This window comes from Talpa occidentalis, unplaced genomic scaffold (genome assembly GCF_014898055.3).
Source record: "Talpa occidentalis isolate TD23 unplaced genomic scaffold, MPIMG_talOcc4v2.1 talOcc4.10, whole genome shotgun sequence".
NCBI classification, from domain to species: domain Eukaryota; kingdom Metazoa; phylum Chordata; class Mammalia; order Eulipotyphla; family Talpidae; genus Talpa; species Talpa occidentalis.
The window spans coordinates 5,139,851-5,158,278 of NW_023600993.1; the positions used below are offsets into that span (position 1 = coordinate 5,139,851).

The following is an 18,428-nucleotide window of genomic DNA, read 5'->3' on the forward strand; positions in this document are numbered from 1 at the left end:
AGTTACCCAGCAGTTTCTTCCTCAGTAACTCAGAATTTCTCATAGGGTAAAGGAAGCCGCAACGTTGGGTTCTCGCATCTCCATCAGAGATCTGCCCGAGAAATTGCTCATAGTGTTGTACAGCTGCTGACCCCGATGTGTAACCACTTGGAGAACATGCATAACTATTTTCAGGTGAGACGCTCTCTTACCACGATAGAGACTTAGATGTAGCTAAATGAAGAAAGACTTCACTTTTGATGGAGAAAACTTAGCAGGGGTGTGAGGGCAGCTGTTGGGTCAACTGCCCTAAAGGCATTTTCCCTTTTAGTGCTTAGCTGCCGAGAATCATGGGATAGTAGATGGACCAGAAACGAAAGTTGAGGAGTACCACATGATGTCTTCATGCTATCAGAGGTTGCTACAGATTTTTCATGGGCTTTTTGCTTGGTGAGTTCTGGACAAGTATGTACTTCTTTTACTTGAATGTCACCAGGGCACTGAGTCTTATGTAGGGCCTCCCTGGTGGTGCAAGGGGTTAAGACACAACATATGAAGCTATCTGTGACTACTGCAGCATGAGTTTGATCCCTGGCCAGGGAGGCACCCACATGGCGCAGCAGACCTCTCCTGGCTTGCCTGCTGCTCCCCTCAGCAGTGGATTTCAGTCAATCTGCCTGTTCTGTTCTTCACTCTGTCTTTGGTGAATCCTCTCCCCCCCCCGCCCCCTCCCCCCACACCTCTGACCCAGTTCTTGGATGCGTAAATAAATCTTTAAAAAAAAAAAGTCATATGTAAATGTGATTTATTCTTTCTGGAGGTGGTTTTTTTTTTTTTTTTTTTTTTTTGTTTTTTGGTCTGCCTTCTTTTGTTTCATCTTGTCCCCTCATGTCTTATACTGTTTTTTTTAAAAGGTTTATTTATTTATGCATACAAGAGCTGGGGTTCAGGCCAGAGATGCGGGGAGTGATAGGATTCACCAGAGACAGAGCGGGGAACAGAACAGGCAGATTGACCAAAGTACGTTGCTCAGGGGAGCAGCAGGAGAGACAGGAGAGGTCTACTATACCATGTGGGTTGCTCCCTGGCCGGTCGGGGATCGAACTCATGCTGCAGAGGCTGTGGATTGCTTCATAGTGTGGTGCTTAACCCCTTGCACCACCAGGGGCTGTTTTTATTAAACCCTCTGACTGATTAGGTGACTTGCTATTTGACTAACTCGTACCAAATCTGGCCATTTGTTTCTTACCCAGCTTGCTGTGTAGTAAGCTTGCCTTTTTTTTTTTTAAGTACGCTTTCTTTAACAGTACCAGGGAGACTTATTTTAAAAGTTGGTAGTGAACAAGTTGTAAATTGCAGGCTGTGTGATAAAGAACTAATATAATATGGGCTCTGGTTTTTAGGGAAGTCCCTGTGGCAGCATTGGAACTTCATCAGGCTCTTGAAAGGGTGCCTGGCCTTTAGGGAGTTAAGGAAGGGTATGGAAGGCACAGCATGGACAAAAGTAGAAATGAGGAAGATGGATGGAGGAATTATAAAGGAATACAGGAGACAGACTTTTGGGGTAATAAATATATTCATTGTAGTGATTTTATGAATTTATATGAGTTTACTGATGCAATGCAACATTTTAAATACATGCAGTTCATCATATGCCAGTTACACCACAAAAAAGCCAAACTGCCTGGCTCATAATAGGCCTTCAGAGTACATTTGTTGAGAGAAAGCCTTCCACTGGTGATGGAGGAAACGCTTCTTCTGGGGGAGTAGACCAGGGGAGCAGATTGTGCTCTGTCTTAATGGTTAGTCAGAAGAATTTGAATGTTGTCCAGGGAAGCAGTTTTGGGGCTGAATGCTCATAGCCATAATGCAGTGACATGAGTGTTTAGGAAATCCTTTCGGCAGCAGTGTGCAGGGCAGACTGGAAAGGGATGCAGAGTCCAGTTGCCGAGTGTCACCACGATGTGCTCATGAGATAATAAGACTGTGGCTGAGGGTGAGGGCCTGGGTAGAAAGGAAGGGACAGTAAGAAAGGTAATCTGAAGGAGAAAGGACAAGGGTAACTGAAGCTGGAGTTGGCAGGATTTACTGATGCGGAAGCAGGAATCGTTCTTTGTTGAGCACCTCTCCTCTTCCGGAAGGATGAGACTGATGTAGCAGTATAACAGCATTGTTCCTGCCTGTTTTATTGTTTTTGTTTATTTGTAAGACTGAGACTTACTCTAAAATGTGGACCTTGAGGAAGGGCTTTTCCCCTTGAAAATATTCCTACAGGGACTGTCAGGTCCTCAAGGACACTTGCGGGTGGGCTTCATCTTCTAGTCAGATGTTCGGAGCTGTGACCACCCTTGCACCTGAGTTCTGCCAGTACCTGAGTCCTCCTCTCTCGTTTGTACACACTCAAGGCTGGGACCCTCAAATGCTGTGCAAGTACTCTGCCTGCTGCTAAGCTGTCTTACCTTGACTTTCCCTTAGGAATGGATTTTTCCTACCTGAAAATCAAAATTTGCTCTACTCAGCCCTTGAGGTCTTTACTAATCGACTGAAGCAGGTAGAGCCTGACCAGCCCTTGGAGGAACTGCTCAGGTGGGTCAGACCACATATCCCAGAGTATAGTCCTGGGAGCGGGAGGAGCCAGGTTTCATGGAAACAACTCGAGTGTCACTCTGTAGCTGTGAGGAATGAATAGTTTTCAGCTCCTTTTTCTCAGATATATGAGCTTTCTCGCCTATGTATTTGGATAAAATCCTAAAGCATTAGAAACCATTGATACTAAATCATCGTGCACCCACCACCCTGAAAAGTTGGCCTTTTCGGGTGTGAATGAAAGCTCTGATCAGCTCCAATCAACTCTTGATTATCCAGGATCCTGCTTGGTCTCCAGCTGGGGCTAGGTCACTTGATGGCATCTAGCGGTGGTCACTGATTGCCCCTCCCAACCGGAAGAAGAGGGGCCTTGGCTGAGGCCTTGCAGTGGAGGAGGGACCTATGAAGGCACTCTAAGGGGCATGGCTCCCAGTCTCCTGCCTCAGCTTCAGTCAGAGTAACTTAGTCTTTCTCCCACCTCCCTGAGAGCCTGGGCCATCTTTGGGTCCATAATCAGCGGTTAGCACCCCTGTCTAGAGCGCAGGACCTTACTGCGTTTTAAATATAGTGCTATTAAATTGTTTTGATTTTCTTCCCACCCATCAGTCAAGAGTTGACTAGTTTTACTTCAGTACAATTTTGAATAAATTGTGACACCCCCTCTACATCCCTCCCCCTTCCCCCAGCCCCATTCCCCATTACTTTAATAGTGAAACTATGGCTGCTGTATCTGTACATTTATTATAAGCCCTGCTTTCTCTGCCTTATATTACACTTTCCTTTCATGTTGTCTCTGTGGACTCAGAATTAAAACATTATTCTCTGCATAATTCTCTTACTTAAGGTCTTAAAGGTTAAATAATTTGCCAAGGTTGCACAGAAAAGCATGGCCTGGACTAGTATTTGGGTTTCTTGGCATTCATGATGCCATCAAGGCCAGCCTTCTCGCCCCTGGGCTCCGTTCTGCCCTGACTTTCTCCATATAAAGTCATAGTTCTCTACCAAGAGCCTGAAAGAGCTTTGCTACTAAAGTGCTGAAAATTAAGATGTCAAACTTTTTTTTTGGCAGTTAATGAAAGGTTTGTTTACAAGGAAAATGAAAGGAGGAGGCGCACAGAGAACTTTGAACTCTTTAACTGAACTTAGTTGATGGATTTGGACATTTCTGTAATACTTGTGTTGCTTTTTATTTCTTTGTCTCTTTACAGCCAAAGCTTCCATTACTTACAGAATTTCTGTCACAGTATCCCCAGTTTCCAGTGTGCTCTCTATCTCATCAGACTTCTGATGGTCATTCTGGAGAAATCTACATCTCCTGCTCAGAACAAAGAGAAAATTGGTGATTGGCCTAGAGCCTCTGATTTTTTTTCTTCATGAGTATCATTAAAAACTCAAGCTTATAAACTTGGGGCTTTCCCAGGGCCTTTGCATTTTATAAGTAAATTCCCATATAACTGGATGTCCAAGAAGGACATTTTCCCAGAAAGAACTATGACTGATCTCTGTTGCTGCTACTCAGTCTGATTTTGGTTAGTTCAGTTGACTAGATAATTCGTTTGGCTTATGTTTATTCATGCCCTTCCTTTTTTTTTTTTTTTTTTTTTTAAATTAGATGAGCCATTTGATAAAAGGCATAAACCAGGAAGTTAGTAAAATGAGAGAAAAGGGAGAAAGCAGAAATGAGTATAAAGAAAGGCCTGATCCTTTCCCTCATCTTTTCTGAGACTAGCTTTTGTTGTAGCTCTTGGAGTGCAATTCACTGATCATACATCCAAATTGGCAGCCCAAGCAGAAAGCAAGACAAAAATGCAAAACGAGCCTTTATTGTTCCTGTTGATTAAAAGGGGAGGGTTTGGTCTGAATCAACAGAGGTGGCCACTGCTTATTGGCCTGTCCGGGGGGAACAAAACCGGTTTCCCCACTGTCCAGCAGCGTTCCTTTTCTGTGCATATGTCGTGTATGTTCGTGTGTATGTGTTCCAGGGCAGGCTGAGAGGGTGGAAGGTGTTGGGTCTTAGACACATGGATTTATTTCTGGTAGAAGGACCAGTGGAACAGGAACTCATGACAGCTGCCTTCAAATTGTTGGTTAAACCAGGGATTTTGTTATAATTTTAAAAGAATAATCCTTTGATAATCAGTAGTCATCCCCAAAAGCCCGAAAAGCTGAGTGAGATTAATTTTCCACACATAAGATGTCGTTGTTTTGTTTCTCCAACAGCGTCCTTGGCCCGACAGTTCCTCTGCCGGGTGTGGCCAAGTGGGGAGAAGGAGAACCGGGGCACCCCCAGTGACCAGCTCAGATCTCTGCTCTGGTGAGGCTCTTGGGCTTCTTCCCCAGAGACGCCTCTGTCTTCGCTGCTCTTGGCACCCTCCTCTGATCAGACTGGGAAGTGACTTTGCTTGGGGGTGAAGAGGTTCAGAATGAACAGAAGTTGGATTATATGGATTGTAGTACTCTTTTATGCTGTCAGCTAGTTCCTCGTTAAATCAGCCTTAGAGGAAGAGAAGAGTCTGCCTTGTTAGCCAATGAGCCAGATACTTATCTATGGCTTGCCGTAGACTACACACGCCCATCAATTCTAGGGTGTCCGGCTGTTGTTTCCAACTGAGACATCATTGTCTTTACCTCCTGACAAGTATCTGGGATCTTTGCTATTTTAGTGAAAATAAATGTTAGCAGTGTGTGTGTGTGTGTGTGCGCGCGCGTGTGCTAGCTAAAACTTAATATCTGGTAGTGACTCAGGGAAGGAATCTTGCCATAGAACTCTGTGGCAGGTGTTGATATCCCTGTGGTTCCCAACACAGCATCTACCTGGAGCACACGGACAGTGTCCTGAAGGCCATAGAGGAGATTGCGGGTGTTGGTGTCCCAGAACTGATCAACTCTTCCAAAGATGCAGCTTCCTCCACGTTCCCTACGTTGACCAGGTAAGGGGTTTCCCTCCTCTGGCTCTTTCCTTAGGTGGAATCACGCTGACCATCATAGTTTCCAAATGGCTGTCTCCCTTCTTTTCCAGTTTGGTTACGGGCAGGCTTTCTTTCCAAGGGACTCAGCTGGTTCTTGCGAAAACATCTTATTGAGAAATGAATTGTCAGTAGAGTCTTCAGAGACAGTGAATATCAGTCATTAAACTTCTGATCACTTCTTCCTTTCAACTTGAGGCTATTTTTCTGAGATTTTAGCCACCTTTAAAAGAAAAGGTTGATTTTGTAGTTAATCATGCGCTCACTTAATGGGTTTTTGTGTCTCGTAAGATTAGTGGTTGTCTTACTTGTGTGGCCTGCACAGTTTAGAATGTATTCTCAGTCTCGCTCGATCCTTCCTCTGACGTAATGCGCAAAACAAGGGCTTGGGCTGGACCGTGCGGAACCAAGAGCTGGAACTCCAGTCTACTCGCCATAGCTTCCTGCCCTTTCCTTTCCGCCACACTGTCTCCGCCACACCAGTAGCACCCTTGCTCCACAGGCCATCGTGGACTCATTTCTGAATCCTATGTACTCTCCGGTGCTCCTACTGTGGATCCTAGTGAGAGTACTTTCAGAAAGGTGGGGAGGGTCGTGGCTTTGGCCTCCTCCCAGGAGATCTCTGACCAGTGTGCATGCCTGCTTCCTAGGAACACCTTTGTCATCTTCTTCCGTGTGATGATGGCTCAGCTGGAGAAGACAGTGAAAGACCTGCAGGCTGGCACAGCAGCAGACCCGCAGGAGGTGGGTCTTCTAAGCTATTCCTCTAATTACCAAAATCCAGGATTTTCTTCAAATAGTTCCTATTTTAATTTCCTTTCCCTCTGGTGGGAGGTGGGAATTGGGCTCCAGTGTCCCTGGGGAAAGCTAGAACTGCTCCATAGGCCGTAGCTCTGGACAAAATGTCTGTGGCTGCAGCCTCCCATGCAGGCAGTGTGCACCCGTGAGCTGGCGTGAGCTGAATCGCTGTTGGAGAGGCCGTGGTGCTGGCCTCAGCAGCCTGCTCACCGAACTGACCAAGACCCCTGAACAGGGCCAGCTAGGGGACGCTGGTGACCTGAGATATGTCACAGACGCTTTTTCCTACTTGGAAATGACCAAAGAGCAGTCATCTTTTAAGAAAACCTCTGCGGGGTGCCCTAAAGTTACACATGTGCCAACTCCAGCGCCACCTGTGGGTGCGCTGATTGCCGCACCCCTGTGGATAGGTGGATTCAAGTCTGAATACTGAGGGAGTCAGGAAGTGCATATTTGGGCGGGGAGGGGAGGTACAGTAAATGAAGTATTTGGCTTTGGTTCTGAAGTGCCTGTGCACTCGTGTCCCCAGATTCACGAAGAGAAGCTCCTCTACTGGAACATGGCCGTTCGAGACTTTAGCATCCTCATCAACCTGATAAAGGTGACTAGAGACTCCCGACCCATCTTTCCAGCTAACTGCAGAAAGCAACAAGGGTCCTGACTTCTGAAGTGGATGCATCCTCTCCCCCCCTTCTTTGGGGTCCCTCTCTCTCTTCCCCCATCTTCTGCCTTTGTCCCTCTTCCATCCTGGACAACCCCTTCTCTCTCTAGGCCATGTCACTTCCCTGCTGGCTGCCCTTCTTCCCATCCGTGCCACAGCACATGCTGTTCTTAGTGGCGCCCTCCACTCGTCACTCCCACTGACTCACCTCGCCACAGGGCCTCTGATCTGAGCACATCCCCCAGCATCTCCTCCAGCCCTGAGCGCCTTCTCCCTCAGACAGCTCTGTGCACACCATTCCTGATTTTCTTTAGGTGGTTCCCACTGTCTTTCTCCTTCCTGCCTCTTTGCCCGTTCTTTCTTAAGACTTCAGATCGATACTTTATCCCTCTACAGTGCCACCTTCTCAAAAATGGGATCCATTTCTTATTCTTTCCTCCCCTGTTTTCTTGAACTTCAGTTGTGGTGATGACTGTGTTCTGCAGTGTTTTTTTTTTTTTAACATTTGCCCTCTCCGTTTTAGAATTCTCCGTAACCCCCAGAATTACCCAGTGGGAAGGAAGCTGGGTGCTCAGCAGACACACCTCAGCTTTGGTCTCCTCTCTTTCCTCTCTGCAGGTGTTTGATAGTCGGCCTGTTCTGCACGTGTGTCTGAAGGTGAGAGATTCCTGAGCCCTCTTTCGTGTTTGTTGTTGCCGTGGGTCTCTAGAGAAGGCCTCAGCTGAGGTGAAGAGCTCACGCCTTGCCCTCAAGGCAGAGTCTCCAGATTCGCTGTTTAGTTTAGGGAAGACACAGACCTTTCCTCCAGTAGTCGGAGGACTGGAGAAGCCAGTCTTCAGTGTTGGAAACTTTCTGTCCAAGTCTTAGAAATAGGAGGAGTGGACCCGGGCGCTGTCTTGAAGACTGTCAGTTGCTCCCCTCCCGCTCCCTGCCAGGCAGCAGGGGGAGGAGGAAAGGGTGAGTCCCTTTTAAGGTCCTTGGGTGGCCTCATGCATGTGGAGCTGAATCCTGACCATTCTTGAACTCCTTTACTGAGTGTAGTCCTTAGTGTGATGGTTGCCCCAGTGGATGAGGAGCTGGGCGTGTTTCGGGAGGATGCTTCTTCCCTCCTCTGGAGTGTCTGTCCTTCCAGTGTGGGGTGCTCCATCCTTGTCCTCTCAGGGCTTCTCACTCCAGCCTGGGGCCAGTGTGGGCGACGTGGCAGTGGCGGCCGATGTGACTGGTCATTTTGGCAGTCGCTCAGGTGCTACTTCAGCTCTATCCAAATTTTTGCACGTGGGAGAAAGCTGTAGGGAGAGCTGGGGTTGTGCTCCCTTCTTTTATGCCCTTTTTCTTATAGCTGTTAGCTGTGTCTGACAAGGTAAATCTGCCTGATTCTGGGGTTTAGTTGCCAGATCTATTTTGTCTTTGCATTAAATTCCATTCTCCAAATTAGCTTTTTGGGCCCCTTTCAATGTGTTTTTTCCTACATAAAAATAAGGAAACCCCTGAGTGGGTGGTGCTGTGCTGGCCTGTGCGAGGGGCCTTCCGGGTGGCAATGGTGGCTTGGGGTCCTCCTGTGTGTCTCCTCTCTCCTCCAGTACGGGCATCTCTTCGTGAAAGCATTCCTCAAGCAGTGCATGCCGCTCCTGGACTTCAGTTTCAGAAAACACCGGGTAAGAACCCAGAACAGAGCAAAGCATGCTCTGTGCAGCTGCTTGCAGCTATACCCGTGGCGATGGAGGGTGAGCTTGGAGGTGGTTCCCCGGCACAGGCTCTGGGCCTTAGTTCTTGTGTGCTGGGCCGCTGCACTTCTCACCAGAGATGCGCAAATACTCCACAGTCAGCAGAACTCGGCCTACCTGGTTCAAACCCATCTTGCGCTCTTTCAGGCCTGAGGGAGGTGTCTTTGTAGCTTGAGCCCACGGTGCTGTTGCACTCCCAGCAATATCAGCACTAACGTGTGTTGGTGTGTTACTTGCTTATTCCTTTGTGCTTGTCTAGGCCTACTTCCAAGAGCACTTAAAAAAAAATAACTCATTGGGCCTCCCCGGTGGTGCACTGGTTGAGCTAGGTGCTGTGAAAGCTGTCCACAGCCTTGACAATGCCGGTTTGATTCCCGGCCGGCCAGGGAGATACCCACATGGTGCAGCAGATCTCTCCTGTCTTGCACACTGCAGTGTATTTCAATCAGTCTGCCTGTTCTTTTCCCCGCTCTGTCTCTTGTGAATTGTCTAACCCTCACATCTGGCCTGTACCCCAGTTCTTGTATAAAAGAAATAAAATCTTAAAAAAAAAAAAAACCCAAAAACTCATTGGTGTCATAAACTCCTTGGCATTATAATGGACAATCTTGAGTGTTTTCTTTTAGCCAAGTGGGATCCAGGCCTAGAGTAGGGAAATAAGGGTAGAAACAAATGATAGTTTCTTACACAGTTGACCTTTAGCAAAGTCAACTTTGCAAAAGTCTCGCAATTCTTACTTGGTCCTGCGGAAGGGGAAGTCCGCTGGCCAGCGCGGCTCCTCCTATTGAGCATGAAATGAAGAGAATTACCAATATATGGCTGGTACCTGCGGGCCCATCTTCCCTAGAACCCTTGGTTACAAAGATCTTTTGCATCTAGGATGAAATGAGCATTTATAAATGTGGTTGATTTTAGGAAGATGTTCTGAGCTTATTGGAAACCTTCCAGTTGAGCACAAGGCTGCTCCACCACCTGTGCGGGCATTCCAAGGTAAGGGGAGGAGCTGTCATCACCCACCCGCCTGACCACCTGCAGCATTAAAGGACTTCTTCACTTGCAGCCTGCAGTTGATGGGCCATCGTCACTTCTAGGCTGAAGGACACAGAACCGCAGAGTTCTGCGGTCACTGGCAAACTGAATGACTCTGATCCAGTTTCTGTTGCAGTTTGTCCCTGGATCTAACTGTGGAAGGTGCCGAACTGTGGGGTTTTATGGACTCTGAGCCAAACAGGGATACTCTGTTAAGTTAAAAAATATTACAGATAAATTCATTAAAATTAATAAGAGTTTTCAAAGAGATCCTAGAGATCTTGTTGGTATGACTTCTAGTCTCTCTTGCTAGAGGAACTTTGCCTATTCCCTTTGGAGTATTCTGCGAACTACCCCATTTAATGGCTATGCCTCAGCCAGTGCTGGTAGGGCTCATGCGCTGACTCATTGAACAGGCTCAGGAGTTCAAAAATCTCTGTACAGGAAAAGTGTAAGTCTGTGATTAAATCAGTGTGAATTAACTGTATTTGTTCCTATCAGATTCACCAGGACACAAAACTCACCAGACATGTGCCTTTGCTCAAAAAGACCCTGGAGCTGTTAGTTTGCAGAGTGAAAGCCATGCTCGTCCTCAACAATTGCAGGGAGGCTTTCTGGCTGGGCAATCTCAAAAACCGGGACTTGCAGGTAAGCCTGGGACCCCACCAGGGATCATGAGCTGCTCCCATTCTTGGTGAGAGCACTAGCGAGTATGGGAGGGTCGTCACCTAAGCTCTCCCCTCTCTCAGCAAAACTGCTTGTTTAAGTCTGTGGCTGCTCATCTCTTAACATTAGCATAAATTGAGGGGTGGTTAAAAAAAAAGCTACATTGCTCTCGTCCCCCGTCACAGGCTGCACTCCTCATCCCAGGCAGTGAAGACACAGAACCATTGATAGAAATAGGACCTCAGAGATAGAGGACTATTTTAAGTGGTTTTTTTTTTTTTTTTTAATTTATGCATACAAGAATTGGAGTGTAGCCTAGAGATGCAGGCGGGGAGGTGAGAGGATTCACCAGAGTGGGGAGCAGAACAGACGGATCCACTGAAATATGCTGCTGAGGGGAACAGCGAGTGAGACAGAAAGGTCTGCTGCGCCATGTGGGTAGCTCTCTGGCTGGGGATTGAACTCATGCTGCAGTGGCTGGCGACAGCTTGATAGCACTGAGACTTTAACCCTGTGCCACCAGGGAGATCCCTAGAGGAGTATTTTAAACATTACCTGGAAGAGTTTCTACAGTCTGATCTTGTAAAACTTAGTCTGATGTCAGCATGTGAAGGTGGGCCTTTTATATAAGTACATGTTGCACCAGAGCCATGTCATCTCAGAAACTGCTGATCATACCTGTCTAGATGCTGGATCACAGGTTGGTGTCCATGTCTGACTGCGTTTGAATGGCGAGACTATCTTTCTCCTTTGTATTGCCTGTGAGCAAAGCCTTTCTCCTCTTGGAACCCAAATGTGGTCATTTTAACTTGCCATTTGTCTCGGCCCACCCATGTTTAGGGTGAAGAGATTATATCCCAGAATTCCCAGGAGAGTACTGCGGATGAGAGTGAAGATGACCCTTCTTCCCAGGTCTCCAGGAGCAAAGCAGAGGAGGTATCTCTCTGTGGGGCACCAGGGTGTGGCGCTGATGGTGGTTAATTATTCTAAGTTGGCAGGTACAGGACTTTCCTGCTTGTGTTTGTAATCAGATATTTCTGTCCCTCACCATTCCCTCTAGAAAAGATTCTGGGCTTGTATGAATTCTGTGGGAGCAAGGAAAAAAAAAAAACCATACAATCGTCTATCTCAAGTTGCAGAATATACTTGAGTTGAAAACTTTTCCATTGTAGCCTCCTATTTTCTCTAAACTCATTTTATTTTCTTTAAAGATTTATTTTATTTATTTATGCATACAAGAACTGGGGTATGGGCCAGAGGTCCAGGTTGGGGGTGAGAGGATTCACCAGAGACAGAGTGGGGAGTAGGACAGTCGAATCTACTGAAATACACTGCTGAGGTGGGGCAGCGGGCGAGTCAGGAGAGGTCTGCTGCACCATGTGGGTCAGCTCCCTTGCTGGGGATCGAACTCATGCTGCAGTGGTTGCCAATAGCATCATAGTGGTGAGACTTAACCCCTGCGCCACTAGGGAGGCCCTAAAGCCATTTTATTTATTTATTTTTTTAGATTATTTATTTATTTATTTATACAAGCACTGGGTATAGTCAGAAGCGCAGGAGGGTGAGAGAATTCACCAGAGCCAGAGCGGGGAGCAGAACAGGTGGACTGATGAAGTACACTGCTGAGGGGAGCAGCGGGTGGCAGGAGAGGTCTGCGCGCCATGCGGGACCCTCCTCCGGTGGCCAGGGAGCAGCTGGGGATTGAACCGGTGCTGCAGAGGCTGCTGACAGCTTTGCAACCCAGCGCTCAACTGCTGCGCCAGTGGGGAGGCCCCCCAAAGCCATTTTAAAGGGGGAAATAGAGGTCAAAGTGTTGTGAGCTGTGGGAAGAATGAGTTAAAACATTTAAACTTGGGTTTTAATATGTAAAATAGAAATGTGAAAACATTTGGTGAAAGCAAAAGCACAGAAACAAAAGCTGTCACCCCTGAGCACTAGAGCCTTTGAAGAAAGCCAAAGAAAAATATATATGTTTATGAAATTGTGTTACTCAGGTGGTTTATGGACCCTGAGAAGCTCAGATTCAAAGCCCCTGTCGTGGATCCTGTCTATAATGCAATGTAAGGCTGGCTGAGATCATTTGTGATAGATTCTTTTATTACATATATATTTTTTATTACATATATATACTTTTTTTTTTTTGAGGCAGACAATATCCTACTGGTTTGGATTTGTGTATTCTCCCAAACAAAACTGCCAGATTAGAGTTGCAGACCAGAGAGAATTTTGTGTTGGATTCCTGTGGTACATAAGGTTTTTAATTTAGCAGACATTGTATTCTATTTTGGATGCCCACTTTGTTCCTGTGTGACATCTCTGCAGTGTTTCGGGCTTATTTAAGCTAAAATGGCTTATTTAAAGTCATGCAAATTTGATTCCACTGCAGAAGAAGGCTAAGTCATTATCAAATGGCCTGGCTCCATGGCCTTTAAGCTTACAGATCCCATCAAGAAGAGTGGGAGAGGGCCTCCCCAGTGGCGCAGCGGTTGAGCGCTGGGTTGCGAAGCTGCTCGCAGCCTCTGCAGCGCCATTTTGATTCCCCGCCTGCTCCCCGGCCACCGGAGGGAGGGTTCCACATGGCGCACAGACCTCTCCTGCTGCCTGCTCTGCTCCCTGCTCTGGCTCTGGTGAATTCTCTCACCCTCCCACACTTCTGACTGTCCCAGTGCTTGTATAAATAAATAAAAATCTCTTTAAAAAAAAAAAAAAAAAAAAGAGTGGGAGAACCTTGGGTTCAGTTTTCAAAGGAATGTTTTAATATTTACTGTTGATTTTAACAATGATACAACACAGCATGTATCCTGTGGGAGCAGTACTGCAACTCATGGGGTCACCAGATGACCTAAAATACTGAATTCTCCTTTGCCCCGTAGGATGGTGAAGATGATGAAGCAAGTGATGCAGAAAACGAGCAAGCTAGTGATGACAGCGACGATGCCTCTGATTAGCACACACTGACGCCCTCCCCGCCTCTTAGCATTTTGTGTTCAGGTTTGAAGTCTGGTACTTGCCTCTCTGGACACATCCTATCTTGTGTGTATTTCGCAGACTGTCTGGCATCACCGGGGACCCTTGCTCTTAGCTCACGGTAGCATCACTTACCAGTTGGGGTGAGGGTAGCTGTGCTGTGGAGTAGTAGTCCTGGTTCTGGGCGCTGAGCTAGTTTTGAAACTGATATTTTTTCTAGAATTAGGCTTGTACCAGTTCTACAAATAAAGTCTGTTTGAAGTTGTGTCTCAGCTGCCTTATTCCTGTTCCTGGATTTCCTTCATTATTCAGGAATTAGGTGGAATTGAATTGGGGTTTGTGTGGAGAAATAATAGATTAGTGCCAACAAATTAGTTTTATTAGTCATGTTTCCTTTTATTTGAGATGAGAAGGTCTTTGTGACATCTTTGCAGAAATGATGACTATCTTGTTAAGGCAGAGAGAAAATCAAAGGAATGTGTTGGCTACTGTTTAAATGTTGTGGTTGTCATGTAGATATAAGGCGGAAGGGGGAAAGGCAGCATAAACTCCTGTTGACTTTATGCTCATTTTATTTCCACAGTGTTCAGGTTGTACCTAAAATCTAATTACAAGGAATAAAACATTAGGAGTACCCTTCAGCTAGAATGGGGAGCTCTGTGTCTCCAGTTTCAGTGTTGCTAGCAAGTTCTTTCTTGTCAGGCTGTAACTATTTAATATTTAACATTTCTACCCATTTTTGTGCTCTCTGGTGGTGTTAAGGTGTCTGGTTTTGTTGTTTCGGTGGGGGAGGTTGTTTTTTACATTGCTATGTGACCCACATGCATATTCTTTGAACTCAAAATCTCTTTCCACGACACCCTTTGTTCCCTCAACTCACTGCCATCTTAGAGGTTAAGTGATTTCACACTAGGCTTGTGCTTTATATGGTTCATTTAATGGTCCTTTATCACATATACATGTCAATTCTAGTTTGACTCTTTTAAATGGTGGTTCAGCTTTACAATGGAAGTGTTCTCCCTGGCTCTGTCCCTGGCCCCTTTCTGCAGGGGAAGGTAGGAAGGGAGCTCCTGAGGTGTCACTGCTTGCCAGAAAAACAAGGCAGCTGGAGCGATGGCACAGTTTCCTTTACATGCACAGGCTCTGTCAGCTTCCAGCACACGGCAGAGGGCGTGGCGTGGGGATAAGTCGCCAGCCTGCTACTTGGAGTGCTGAAGCGCGAAGGTGCACTTCTTGTATGTTGCGTACAGCAGGAGGATGGAGCGCAGCATCTGCTTGCACATGGTCACCGTCATCTGAATCTGGGGCTCCTTAAGGCCCGTGGGCCACTGGTGCTCCCGGCTGATGATTTTGCAAAAGGCTGACTTGTCTGACACTCGGAAGGTCCCAGTCCACTTTGGCGGCTGCGCCGTGATGACCCTGCCAAAAACGGAATCCACCCCGCTGAGGCGCACGGGCTGGGGCTTCCTGACCAGCCCTTTCTTGTTATTCGTTTTTTGGAGCTCTGAGGTGTGGCAGGGCAACTTGGGACTCACCCCAGTTTCCAGGAATGGGCTGTCTAGGACTAGAGTGACCTCTTGAAAGCACAGCTGCACCTCAAGGTCAGAAGGAGTATGTGGGATGCAGGGGGAAGCCCTGAAAGGGTGCTTAGAAGAAGGTGTGGGTGTCGTGTGCCGCAGCCATTGGAAGCTCTCGTCCAGTGGGGTCCATGGTGACCAGAGCTGGTATCCTGCCATTGACAGTCCTAGATGAGAGGAATAGACATGGAGTTTCCCTAGACACCAGTGCACTAGGCATTCTCTAACGGGTGGGGAGCTGGTGACATGTATGCAGTCTGCCAGCTCTTACGTGTACTAAGACCATATCAAACCTCATCAGAATCCTCCCATGTTGCAAATGGGGAAATGCAGTTGTCCAGAACGGACACTTCAGGGCCTATGCCGTGTTGACAGCCGTGAGAGAGGGTCTGTGCACTCTGGGGTACCACTTCATGATACCGTCTTTCTTGTGGCTTGAAGCTCAGAAGGCCACACCTTACCAAACATTCGTGACTCCAAGTCCCCTGTGCCAGCAGCTCTCAAAGTGTTGCCCTGAGACTACCACCTTCAGCACCGTTGGTTGCATGGGAGAAGTGCAATTTCTTAGGCCCCCTCAGGCCTGCGGCTGGCGTAGGGCTTCTCAATCAGAGTTTAAAACAAGCCTTCCAGGGAGTTCTGATGCACCTTACAGCTTGAGAACTTACGCTGTTCCTTTAAAGAAACTGCAGCTTTCAATATTCTGATGGAGACAGTCCCTTGGTGCCAAAAAAAATCTTTTTTTTAATTAATTAATTGATTTATTTTTTATTTATGTATACAAGCACTGGGTACAGTCAGAAGCACAGGAGGGTGAGAGAATTCACCAGAGCCAGAGCGGGGAGCAGAGCAGGCAGAAGGACCGGAGTACACTGCTGAGGGGAGCAGCGGGCGGCAGGAGAGGTCTGCGCGCCATGTGGGACCCTCCCTCCGGTGACCAGGGAGCAGCCGGGGATAGAACCGGTGATGCAGAGGCTGCGGGCAGCTTCGCAACCCAGCGCTCAACTGCTGCGCCACCGGGGAGGCCCAAAAAATCTTTTTTGACACAAAGGAGCGGCTCTCTCAGAGCCCTGGGCTACTTACACTCCATCCAAGAAGAATCACCAGGCTGGGAGGAAAAAAGTTTCCAAAGGCCAGTCTTTACATGTTTAAAAAGATTTTCCGGCCCTTTTCGGTGTGTTTTGCTTTTTTTCCCCCATGTATGGAAGAGGTTAGGACCTCAGTTCTCACCTCCCCTTTTAAAGACAAGTAAAGGGCTGGGGGAATGTTACTCAAATTTTTTACCCAGGTAGAATTTGGATCGTTCCGCATTTAAATGGTTTAAATAAAGCATCTTACTGAATTCAGGAGGAGCTAACATTATTTGAACACCTGCCTTGTGTTGGAGGCAGAGCAGATAGCTTTTCTTCAGAGCCAAGTGCCTTTCTCTGCCCTTCTCTCCTCTCCCACAGGAGGTCAACAGCAGCAGCCCTGATCTCATCCCAGCCAGTCCTTGCCTGGGAGGGCTGTGTAAAGTCGGCATCTCCACCATCATTTGTAAGACAGTGAAGTTCATTATTTAGAAGTTGGTGACATTTCACACTGGAAGGCCTGCCCTTGACAGTGCTTAATTAAAGGAGATTTGTTGATTCTACCTGCTGAGTTTCTCCTGATCTATGCAGGTCCTTTCTCACACTGTGCTCAGCTATCTGGGCTGCTCAGGAAGAGAAGTGGACTCCCAGGGGGCAGGTCGCTATTCCAAACAGCCTGTGAAAGGCTTTGGATGCTTGATGTGACCTGATAGCATGTATCCAAGATCAGGCCGCCCTGGTGCACCATCCTGGCAGGGTGGTCACAGGGGAGGTGGTTAACTCTGATAGACTTAATCCCAGACTCTTCCTACGGCCTCATCTAAAAGGAAACAGGGCCTGAGGTAAACGACCTTATCAAATGCCCACTCTAAATATTTGGTGGCGGAGGGGTTAAAGACAGCGCTATGAAGCTATCTCCAGCCACTGCATCATGAGTTCGATTCCCCGGCCAGTCAGGGAGCTACCCACATGGCGCACTAGACCTCTCCTGTCTCCCCACTGCTCCCCTCAGCAGTGTATTTCAGTAGATCTGCCTGTTCTGCTCCCCACTCTGTCTCTGGTGAGTCCTGTCACCACCCCCCCTCCCCAGCACCTCTGGCCTCTACCCCAGCTCTTGTATGCATAAATAAATTTTAAAAATAAACATTTGGCGGAACCCAAGGGGACAAGAAGGCCTCTGACCCCAGCTTTACCAACATTTTCACCTCCTGGCAGCCATCCACTCCAAGAGGGGTGAGCCTAGGAAGTCTTTTCAAGCTGCTGTAAGGGCTCCCAAAGGCTTCCCCTCATTCAGCAACTCCCGCTCAAGGACCCTCCCACGCATCTCCCCGCCTGGGGAAGGGCTGGCAGCGAGCATAGCTGAGGTCCTCCTGAATGGGGTGGGCTCCCCCTCCCAGCCAGAAGAAGGGGCTTGTACCATGGGGGTCCCTACTAAGGTGGGGGGTTGGGGGGCGGGCAGACGCCTCTGGCGGAGGCAGAGGTGGCCGTGAGAGTGGGCCCTGTCCCACTGTGCGGGCTGGGGCTCACCTGCTGAACTCCGCCGGCCGCACGCTCCAGAGTGGCGGCTGCTGTTCCCGGGCCGCAACTTTTCTCCTCCGGGCGCCTGGCAACCGCCTTTGTGACCCAGGACCTCGGGGGACCCCCGAGCCTTTGCGGGGGCAGGGGAGGGCTCGAGGCGTACCGCTGGATACGTCAGGATGAACTCCGCACCCCCACCGTCTTGGAATGCCAGGTCTGAGACTCAGTCTTGAGTACCAGTTTGAAGCCATTTCCCTCTGTTCCCTTCTCTTTCCCACCTGAACACCCCTGTGCCAGTCACAGGAGAGACACGCCCACTTCAAAGGTTGGGGTCTGGAACCTGCTAGGAAGACCACGGCCTAATAGTTGTGTTAAAAGCTAGTTTCTGCTCATCAAACCCTAACCCCGTGGGTGTTCAGGCTGAGTACCCAGGGTTCTGAAGGCTTTGCTACTGCCTTGGAATGATCCCAGAGCAAGCAGACAGCAGTTACACAGATGCTAGCTCATGGAGAGTAAGGATCCAGGTCTCTTGACTTCCTGCTAGAAAACTCTGCCTTCTGGGTCTCCCTGGTCGCGCAGGGGTTACCGCACTATGAAGTGATCAGCACCCTCTGCTGCACGAGTTCAGTCCCCTGTCTCACCTGCTGCTCCCCTCAGCAGTGTATTTCAGTCAATCTGTCTGTTTTGTTCCCCACTCTGTCTCTGGTGAATCCTCTCACCCCCCGCATCTCTGGCCTGTACCCCAGCTCTTGTATGCATGAATAAGTAAATCTTTAGGAAAAGAACCCCAAAACTCTGCCTTCTATTAACCTCAAAAGGACTATACTGTCCCATCTCACAAAGCTGAAAAATGCCCCTTTCACAATGGTGCGAGTGATCAGGCAACTTAG

At 48.0% G+C, this 18,428-nt stretch overlaps 2 protein-coding genes and 1 long non-coding RNA gene across 5 annotated transcripts in view; 1 reads left to right on the forward strand and 2 right to left on the reverse strand.

Moving 5' to 3' along the window:
- FANCD2 (FA complementation group D2) overlaps window positions 1-13,732 on the forward strand; it is a 56,279-nt gene extending 42,547 nt beyond the window's left edge. For both annotated transcript variants that reach the window (XM_037522655.2, XM_054696829.1), the window contains exons 31-44: window positions 46-174; window positions 311-429; window positions 2,455-2,565; window positions 3,774-3,904; window positions 4,786-4,879; window positions 5,373-5,495; window positions 6,182-6,275; window positions 6,859-6,930; window positions 7,609-7,647; window positions 8,571-8,645; window positions 9,630-9,704; window positions 10,245-10,391; window positions 11,250-11,345; window positions 13,283-13,732. In XM_037522655.2, the coding sequence (XP_037378552.1) occupies window positions 46-174; window positions 311-429; window positions 2,455-2,565; window positions 3,774-3,904; window positions 4,786-4,879; window positions 5,373-5,495; window positions 6,182-6,275; window positions 6,859-6,930; window positions 7,609-7,647; window positions 8,571-8,645; window positions 9,630-9,704; window positions 10,245-10,391; window positions 11,250-11,345; window positions 13,283-13,357 (1,380 nt within the window). In that variant the 3' untranslated portion in view covers window positions 13,358-13,732. The remainder of the gene's footprint in view (window positions 1-45; window positions 175-310; window positions 430-2,454; window positions 2,566-3,773; window positions 3,905-4,785; window positions 4,880-5,372; window positions 5,496-6,181; window positions 6,276-6,858; window positions 6,931-7,608; window positions 7,648-8,570; window positions 8,646-9,629; window positions 9,705-10,244; window positions 10,392-11,249; window positions 11,346-13,282) is intronic.
- Window positions 3,702-5,976, reverse strand: LOC129146055 (uncharacterized). The gene is made up of 3 exons (XR_008552393.1): window positions 5,840-5,976; window positions 5,380-5,754; window positions 3,702-3,880 (listed from the first exon to the last, which is right to left on the reverse strand). It is a non-coding gene; the product is annotated as an uncharacterized LOC129146055 (long non-coding RNA).
- On the reverse strand, window positions 13,149-17,644 carry FANCD2OS (FANCD2 opposite strand). 2 transcript variants are annotated; one of them, XM_054696854.1, is made up of 3 exons: window positions 17,548-17,644; window positions 16,585-16,840; window positions 13,149-15,120 (listed from the first exon to the last, which is right to left on the reverse strand). In XM_054696854.1, exon 3 carries the CDS (start codon window positions 15,110-15,112, stop codon window positions 14,576-14,578), a length of 537 nt encoding a protein of 178 aa, XP_054552829.1. In that variant the 5' UTR covers window positions 15,113-15,120; window positions 16,585-16,840; window positions 17,548-17,644; the 3' UTR covers window positions 13,149-14,575. The 2 variants fall into 2 exon arrangements, with proteins under 2 accessions (XP_054552829.1, XP_037378526.1); XM_037522629.1 differs by lacking the exon at window positions 16,585-16,840 and having other exon boundaries at window positions 17,548-17,643.
- Window positions 17,645-18,428: the final 784 nt, after the last annotated feature.

Coding starts and splice junctions, on each gene's coding strand:
- FANCD2OS (XM_054696854.1), bottom strand. CDS start 15,112: ATGGCAGGATACCAGCTCTGGTCACCATGGACCCCACTGGACGAGAGC.